An 8,906-nucleotide genomic window follows, 5' to 3' on the forward strand; every position below is an offset into this window, starting at 1 on the left:
CCTGGCACTTCCCTGTGCTGTTCTCTCAGGGGCTGTCCTTGCTCTGCCTCCCGCTGACCTTTCATTTTGGCACCCTTGGCTCCTCTTCACTGAGGACATTCCCGCTGCCACCTGTGCCTCGTTGGGCAGCGCCCTCCCTTCTCCGCTTTGTGAATTCTCGTCTTCTTAGAGCAGCCACTCAGGTGCCACCGGTGTGGGACGTCTTCCCTGATGCCCCACGTTGTGGGTCCTCTCCCACTTGTGCTCCTGGGGCTTTAATATTTGGGCACGTGCCTGCGTAGGCTGGGGTGGGGGAGGGACTGGGCAGGCTTTCATTTGGGTCTCCGAATTTTCCCACCTTGTGTAGACATGGTGCTTAATAGTGTAACGATTGGAATGACGCCACCTGCTGGAGACTTACTGTAGAAGAGTTCTGCCCATGAAGCGAAGGTCTTTGAGGGCAAGACCAGGAGTCTTTTCTTTGGCGGGGAGGAAGTGACGCAGACTAGTGGGAGGAGGAGGAAGGAAGAGACTGGCGCTGAGTCTGGGGCTCTTTCCTGAGGACGCTGGCGGAGAAGGGAGCTAGAAATGTGCTCTCCCTTTAATAGATAGGAATCTAGGCCTTTCTCTCTCTCTTTACCAAATTCTTATTCTCCTTAATAAATGCTTAAAAGTCTAACTCTTGCTAAAGCTTATAATTTATTGGCGACCACTCATTAGATATTTTAGACAGTCTAGCTAGAATTTTAGCCCTTAACAATAGGACATGTGTTTATAGAAGGTAATGTCAGCAAGGGGGGAGGAAGGGAGTGCCTGGGAAGAAATGGGGGGGGGGCCCTTCTTAGCCACTCAAAATGGGGCAGGAGCAAGAGCAAGATCTGTAGTGTCACAGGACCTGGATTGTGATCCTGCCCTGCCTCTATCTATGAGTGCTCTTGAGCAAGTCCTTTCTTGGGGCAGGCTGGCACAGGGGTTGCTTGGGATCAGGAAGGCCTAGGTCTGAATCCTCCCTCAGGCATTTGCTGCCATCTTGGTGGCCTGCGCCAAGTCACGTTCCTACCCTGTTTGCCTCAGTTTCCTCTATTGTAAAATGAGTGGGTTGGCCTCTCAGGTTGGCCTGTTCTAGAGCCAGGGTCCTCGCACCCAAGACTCTTCCTAAAATGAACATCCTCACCAATGGAAACGTCTAGTACCCTTTGTCTGGTGCATGACCCACACACAGTAAATTAACAGACTGACGCTGCTTACTTTTTTAATGGGAGCCGTCCCTGGTTTGGGGCCCCCACCCCCAGCTTCCTTTCCCAGCTGGGCCTCTCGCTGTTCTCTTGACCGCTGCCACCTCAGGGGCTCTGCCCAGCCCTGGTCCAGCTCCCCCTCACAAAAGGTCTTTGAGCCAATGGGGAGACTGCCTTAGGATGCTGCAAGGTGGCAGGCCGGTCATTGTAAGTGGAGATTTCTCTCTGGGGTCATGCTGCCTGTTTCCAGCAGGTGTCCTGGGGAGGGGGTGGGGTCTGAGAAGTGTACAGCAGGTCATAAAATGTGACTGATTGAAACAAGATGAGGGGCAAGCCCAGGGGAGAGGAAGCTGCAAAGAGGAGCTGGACCTAGCCACAAAGTGGCAGACATGGAAAATAATGGGAGATCCCCAAGAGGGGGTTTCCTCTTTGACTTGGAGGAAGAGGTCTGACCTTTGGCCCTGGCAGCCATGAGGAACCCAAGCTGGGCCATGAGGCTCGGGACAGGCACTGTGGAATTCCACCTTGCTCCAGAGTTCTTCCAGATGAATTTAAAAAGTAAAACCTCCTCCGAGGGTCCCAAGTGTTGGGGAGGAGGGGAGGAAGCAGAGCTGAACTTGTAGGTGATTGTGCACATCAGAAGCAGCACAGACTGCAGCTGCTCAGGGGCCTTTAGGGTACAGAGACTGGACTGAGGGGACTGGGGGGACTGGGGCTCAGCACAGACAAGGCTTCCAGGATCTTTGGTTCCATGAGATGGCATGACACAATCAACTCAACAAATGTTTCCATGCATCGAGATAGCCCACCATTGTGCTGAGAGAGCTGGAGTCAGGAAAGACCTGGGTTCAAATCCTGTCTCTGACATTTACTAGCTGTGTGTCCCTGGGATTTAGCCTCTCTGAGACAAAGGGCTTGTTTATGAAGGCAGTGAGAAGTCGTTTCAAGGGGGTTTCCACATCAAGAGTTCTTCACAATGCTGAAATCACAGATCCTTTGTGTATTCTGGCTTACAATCAATCACCTGGCTAAAGTCATTGCTAATTACAGGCCCAAACCCTGCCACTGGAGCCCCGGTTAAAATGCCAGTCTCCCCAGGAGAGGCACACTAGTCATCCTTATTAGTCATTCACACCTCCTGGTGAGTGAGCTCATTGGGCCCTTCCTGAGACCAGGTTTGACTAGGGGGCAGGAGGGGGGAGGGCGGGAGGGCACCCTGGGCTATTGCTTTGGGGCCTCCACATCATCCTGGGCCCTTCTTCTCCCCTCAACTACCTCCCACTTCCCCAACTCCCCACCCCATCGCTAGGACCATGAGGGGTGGGGGTGGGGATGTACTTGGGCATTTCTTCCAGCAAACCTGTGATTTCATCTGTGGGGACCCCCACCTCTCTGGGCCCCAGTGGTTGATTGTGCTTATTAGGGAGTCTTTCCTGCTTAGTAAGACATTCCAGAGCTGGTGCCCCAGGGTGTAGCCTCCAGACCTAGGCCCCACTGGGGTGATACAACGGAATATGATTGGGGTGTTTTCTACACACATGCAACACAGAAATGCATCAACATGTGCACGAACTCGTACGCATGTTGTGAATATGCCGCCCATCCCTTTGTACTCCAGGCAGTTCTCTGAGAAGGTGCCAGCCTGGATTGGGGATATGTTGTATGTGGTGTTAAAGCATACTCACATATATGTATATGCATGTATATATGCACACATGGACCTATGGTCTGGTAAACGTGGGGAGGTCCTGACATGGAAGCACCCTCTACTAGTGAGTGTCTCCTTTTGGACTGTGAGCTCTTGGGAGCAGGCACTGTCGGGTTTTTTGCTTTTCTCTGCCTCTTCAGAACTTCTAGCCCAGTGCCTGGCACAGAGTAGTAAAGGCTCACTGCCTTGACTCCACTGACACATCTCAGAACCACCTGTGAGGTGCCTGAGGTGGTAAAGGTCAGAGCATAGATTTGCATCAGGGATGGGCTTTAGAAGCCGCTTAGGCTACCCCCCCCCAGATTATAAGGGTTCCCAGGGGCCAAAACTCATCCCTTTAGCACTTGGGGTGCCACGTTCCTGGAGTGTCTCTGTGGCTTTAAAAGGCATGAAATGAGAGGGGAAGTGACTGCTCAGTGTGGCACAACTGGTCAGTGGCATAGTAGGGACTTGAACTAAGGTCTTCCTGCCTCCAAGCCCAGCGCTCTGTCCATGTACATAATAAAAACTGAACACTGCCTCTTGGTATGTATGCTAACATGCCCCATATGTGCTCACCACGCACACAGGCACGCATGTAGCACGCACTCTTTCTTCGATGTGTCCGTGGCTTTGCCCCTGGGGTTCTGCTTCCCCTGTTGCAGAACATGCCCCTCCACACCTCTGGCTCTTGTCTGTGTTTCTTCAGCACATCCACCCGGTAGCCCTCCCTCTCAGCTTTAAAGGTCTGAGGCACTGCTCCTCTCTCTAGAGTAGGGATTAGCTCAATTTTGTATTTGTATCTCTGTGTTTAGCAGACAGGCAGTGCTTGAGAAGTGGTTTTCTCCATTAATTAATTGATTGGAAATCTTACTTAAATATATCAAGTCATCAGACTAGTGTGGTGGGGAACTAATAGGATCTCAGGTGGTCAAGAGATAGGAGGAGCCTGCGGTTCTTGGGCTCGAAGAGAACTCTAACCTGCACAGCTACTGAATTTGCTAGTTAGGGAATGGTTAGAAAGGCTCAGCATGGTACCAACTATGCCAGAAACAGTCACCTTCAACAGCATTTGTTCACCAAAGTCTGTCATGTGGTTCTTATGTGCAAACCACTGCTCTAGGGCTGGGAAGACACAAAAACAAATAAGACACAGTGCCCGGCCTCCTGGACCTTACATTTGAGAAGGGGAGACGGCATGTACATAAATAGAATAAGAACATAAGAGAAGTTTTAAAAAATGCTATGAGATCAGATGGAGGAGAAAAAAGTAGCAGCTTGGGTGAGGAAGGATAGAAACCAGAGGCTTCCTGGAGGAGGTGGTGTATGAGCTAAGCCTCGCCCTGAGCTCACTTCCCCACTCTGGGACATCCATCATGATGAATACCTCAATTTCTCCATTGACACCAATCCAATCCCTCCATCCTTCTTGCTTTTCTTCTGCAAAGTCTAATTTGGCCACCAATCTCTGCTAATGATTTCAGGAAAGGTGTCCTGGGGTGTCCATCCTTAAAAGATTTCATTTTCTTTCCCACTGAACAAACAGGAGGCAGAGAGACTATGAGGCTGTCTACATTGGCACAAAGATCCCTTCAAATAAAAACTTGGTTTCAGGAAAAAACTCTTCCTGGGACGTGTTGTGTTAATCCCCAGAATGTCAATGTCGGCTGAAACCACGTGTTTGGCTAGCAGCTATTTCCACTTTAGAAGCGTTCGCTCCAGTTGTTTTGGCAGCCACAGGTATTTTGGGTTGCGCTGTTAGGATAGCCAAGCGTTTTCATAATATTTTCACCCATGACTCTCCACAGGAAAGTACCCCCTGGCACAAACGTTTGCAAATATTTGCACAAAATGTTTTGGCTGTTAAGACGGCGCACTCTCGTGGAAAACATTTTCCTGACACGAAACATACGGATGCCTCCCTTTGCTTGGACGGGCTGCTAAGTGGCGGAGCTTCATTGCATTTCCTGACCTTGCCCAGGATTATGGTCCAGCTCATCTTCTACTTGGCCATGTTAGAGGGGGAGCTCTGGGCAGCATCTCTCCTCTAACTTGGCGTTTTGCCCTCTGGAATCTCGACTGTCCCCTTCTCCTCAAACGGAGGCTTTTCCTGCCAAGGCTAATGCCCACGCTAGGTGGGGGGGCTCTCTCATGAGGCACATGGGAAAAGGCATGGCCAAGTGAACCAAATCACTGAGGAAAGAGAATGTCTTTCTCAGCCCAATCTCTGAGTCAGATGCAGAATGGGCTCTCATTGGTTGGGGGCAAGGGGAGGGGACTGGAGTGTAATCTGTTAAAAGGGCCCCTCCCTCATTTCTATTAGAGGAGAAGAGAGCAGAGGGTGGGACCTTAGAGGCTATTGAGTCCAGACCCCTGATTTTACAGAAGAGGTCACTGAGGCCCATCAAGTGACTTGTCCAGGGTCACACAGCTATTAGATGCCAGAGTAGAACTGGACCCCAAGTCTTCCTGGTCCTCTCCACTGTCCATGCTTTTGGGTAAAATCTCAGTATCCAGGCTAGCTTACCCTGAGCAGCTGCTACGCCATCTTCCAATTTCCTTATGATCTAAGGAAAGGTGGTCTCCGGGCCTCTGCTAACGCTGAGCCATAATAAGGAATTCTTTCAGCTGGGGTCACAAGTGGGGTTGGGTGGTGATATAGAGGACAGTAAAAGAGGCAATGACCTGTCCCTCTGAGGGTCTCTCCTATTCTCCTGGAGTGTCTGGGACAGAAGGCAGACCCCAGGAGAAGGGTGTCCAGGACATGGGCATCATGGTGAGGAGACCCCAGGAGGAGGGTACCCAGGAGCTAGGCCAGGGAGTAAAGCTGAAGCACGAGGTGAAGGTTGGCCAAGAACCATAATGGATGGGAGATGACAACCCCCAGATTGCCATGGTACAGAGGGGTGAGTGTAGGAAGTGGGCCCTCAGATGTCAATGCCCTGGGTAAAAGCTCCAGTCACCCTGCCTTAGTTACATATGCCTTGCTAATGTAAGAAGTTGCCAAACCCACTGGAGTAAAAGGAAAGACCAAAATGATTGAAAGAGAAACTTCAAGGAGGGGGCGAGGCTACAGTAAATTGAGTTCAGTTCAACAGGCATTTATTAACCACCCGACTAGCTCCCCCAAGGGGCTGATACCATTTCAGCCCCCAGCTCTAGGCAGACTGGGACTGCCCAGAAACATTTCACTGAGGCAAGAATCTAGGAGGGAAAGGACTTGGGGAGCTTTGTGATCAGTCACCAGAGGCACTCAAACCACCTCCTCACGGCAGGAATCACCCCGGGCAGTCTCCTCTGCCCGGCTCCCCAACCCCCAGTCACTCCCTTGCTCCAGGCATCTCCAGGCTCCCTCCCTTTCTTCTCCTCTCCCCCTTTCTCTGTCTGTTTCTCTTCTGTCCAGGGCACTACCCCCATCTCAGTCACTCTTGCTGGTGACCTTGGAGTCTGTTTGCCTCTTCTCTCTCCCTCATCTCCAATTCCACTCTGCAATATTGCTCCCATCTGTCCCCTCTTCTCCATTCTGGCTGCAAGCTGGCCTGCTGTCTCTTCTCACCTGGACTACTGCGGTAGCTGTCCAGAGGTCTTCCTAGTTCTCCTTTCCAAGCCCTACTGCCTATCACCCTGGTCACGATGCTCTACTGGGAAACCACAGATATCTATCTCTCCATTGCCTGCTCAATAAAGTATAAACTGCTGGTTCTGCTATTCAAGGCTATTCGCCCCCTGGTTCCTGCTTCCTTTTCTGGCGTCTTCACAGATGCTGCAGCTGAGGCAGGCTGGCCTATTCTCTTCCCTGGCAGAGTGCTAAGAGCTGGCTTGGGGGTCAGAGGAAGCTCTGCTCTTTAATGCCCAGGTGGCCTTGGGGAAGTCCTTTCACCTGGCTGAGTTCCAACACCCCCTCCTCCTCCCCCCCCCCCCCCCCCCCCGCCCTCCCCCCGCCAGTGTAAACCGAGGATAAGATGATCGCTAAGGTCCTTCCTAATGTAAATCCTTGATCCCTATTCTGCACCGGGCTCTCTTCTCCCGGCATTCCCCATGCTTGGGTTGGATTCCTCCCCCTTTCCCCAACCTTCATCTATTGAACTCTTTCTTTCTCATCTAGGACCAACTCGGGTGCACGATTTCTCCTTCGAAGCGCCTGGACTGGACCTCCCCTTCTGAGGTATCTGGCTCTCCTTTGCATGGTGGTTATTTTTTGTGTATATGCCAGAGGTCATTCTCCAGCCCCTCTCCCATTTTACAGATGATGGAAGGAAGCCCAGGCACTTTTAAATGACTTGCCTAAGGTCAGAGGTATAAGCATCAGGAGCAGAATTTGAACCCAGTCCGCAGATTCTAAAGCCAGTTAGTTCTACCACGCTGCCTCCCTTATATGTTGAATTGAATTAAACCCACAAGGCTAAGGGAGCAGTTTGTTTTTTTTAAATGCCGGCCTCTCTTTCCCAAACCTTTCTCTGCTTTGCAACCCCCTCTCCCCTTCCTTTACCATAGCAATAAGGCTTAAGGCAATCAGAGATCGGGGAAGAGGAAGAAGTAAACGGTCCCTGGAAACTCAGCGGAGTCACAGACCCTCCCATTCCCAAGATGAAAACATTCCCTCCTGTCAGTGGCCTATGCAAAACGGGGTCCAGTTCAGCTTCTGGGCAACGGGTCTGTGCACCTCCCCCACTGCCCCAGAACCGGCTCCAGCCTCGGCAGTCTTACCAAAGGGAGGCTGAGTTTGAATGCTCAAGGAGACGACTCGCACCCTCTCCCAAAAGCATCCTCCTAGTTACGCTGGCAGGGGCAGCCCGGGGAGGGGTGGGGGAGCCCCGTCCCGGCCCCTCTGCCTAGGCGCCTCCCTGTTTCCTAGGGTTCTCTTGCCAGGCTCGCCCATCCAAAGGCTAAATTCACACCTGGGAGTTAAAAAAGCCAGAGCCCAGCCCTCTTTCCAATTGCCCTGCCCGGTCCCCTCCTCCCTCATTCCCCAGCGCCTGGCACGTCCCGGTGCCACTCTCTTCCCCGGCTGCCCTTTGCCTCATTCCTCCCACTCAGCCACCTCCGGGAGGACTGGTGGCAGCCGGGCGCTCCTCGCTTCCCCGGGCAGCGAGCGTCCCTCCTTCGCCTGGCTCCGGCGGCTCGGAGGAAGACTGTCCTCACCCTACCTTTGGCCTCGGGGCCTCGCTGCCAAATTCCGAAATGCGCCCAACTCGGCCAGCGGCGGCAGGCTGGGGCACGCAGGACCAGGGCATGCTTCCTCTGGCGGCTGGCGATGACAGCTGGCCGTGCCCCCCTCCGAGCACTCCGGGCGGGCTCGGGAACCCACCGCCCCCCCACCTTCTTCCCTGGAGCCAAGAAAGCGTCTACTTACGTAGAGACCGGTGTGCCCCGCTCCGAAGAACGGGAACGGGACGGAGATGGGCAGCAGCCCCGAGCCCCCGTCATCCTGCTTCGGAGTGACAGCATCTCCCACCTCCGGGCCGAACGGGTAGAAGTCAGCCAGCGGCACGAACGCGCGGCCCCAGCTGGCCAGCGCCACCAGCAGCATCCAGCGGGCCAGGCCCCGCATGCTCCCGCAGCCCGCTCACTTTCTGGCCAAAGTCACACCTTGGGGGACTCTGAGCAAAGCGAACCCACCCTGCCCGCCCTGGGGCAGAGGGCCCGGCTGAGCCGGGGCTGGGGCACCAGTGCCTGCCTGGCTAGGGAAGGGAAGCAGCAGCCCCAGAGGGGATACCCTGGCCTTGCGGAGAGCGAGGCTGGCCTGGAATTGCCGCTGCAGGTCAGCGCAGGGGTCTGGGCGCCCTGCCGCGCTCCCCTTCTCCGTCTTCCTCCCTCCTTCTCGGTCCCACCGTCCCTTTCTCTGTGGCCCTCTCCTTGCAGCTGTCTCCCTTTCTCTGTCTCCTTCCTTCCCTTTCTATCTCTCCCTCCACTCCGCTGGGATCCTTAGCCTCTCACATCCCAAACTCATGTCTCTGTTCTGCAAACTAGCCAGGGCGAGGGAAAGAGAGAGACCTCATTCAGAG

The 8,906-nt window shown here is 53.5% G+C and overlaps 1 protein-coding gene across 1 annotated transcript in view; it reads right to left on the reverse strand.

Annotated features, from left to right (window-relative positions):
- The window catches only part of SNED1 (sushi, nidogen and EGF like domains 1), an 85,694-nt gene extending 77,242 nt beyond the window's left edge, over positions 1 to 8,452 (reverse strand). The window contains exon 1 of the mRNA XM_043993646.1: positions 8,255 to 8,452. Coding sequence (XP_043849581.1) covers positions 8,255 to 8,452 — 198 coding nt within the window. The remainder of the gene's footprint in view (positions 1 to 8,254) is intronic.
- Positions 8,453 to 8,906: the final 454 nt, after the last annotated feature.

Source organism: Dromiciops gliroides, chromosome 3 (genome assembly GCF_019393635.1).
Source record: "Dromiciops gliroides isolate mDroGli1 chromosome 3, mDroGli1.pri, whole genome shotgun sequence".
Classification (NCBI taxonomy): Eukaryota; Metazoa; Chordata; class Mammalia; order Microbiotheria; family Microbiotheriidae; genus Dromiciops; species Dromiciops gliroides.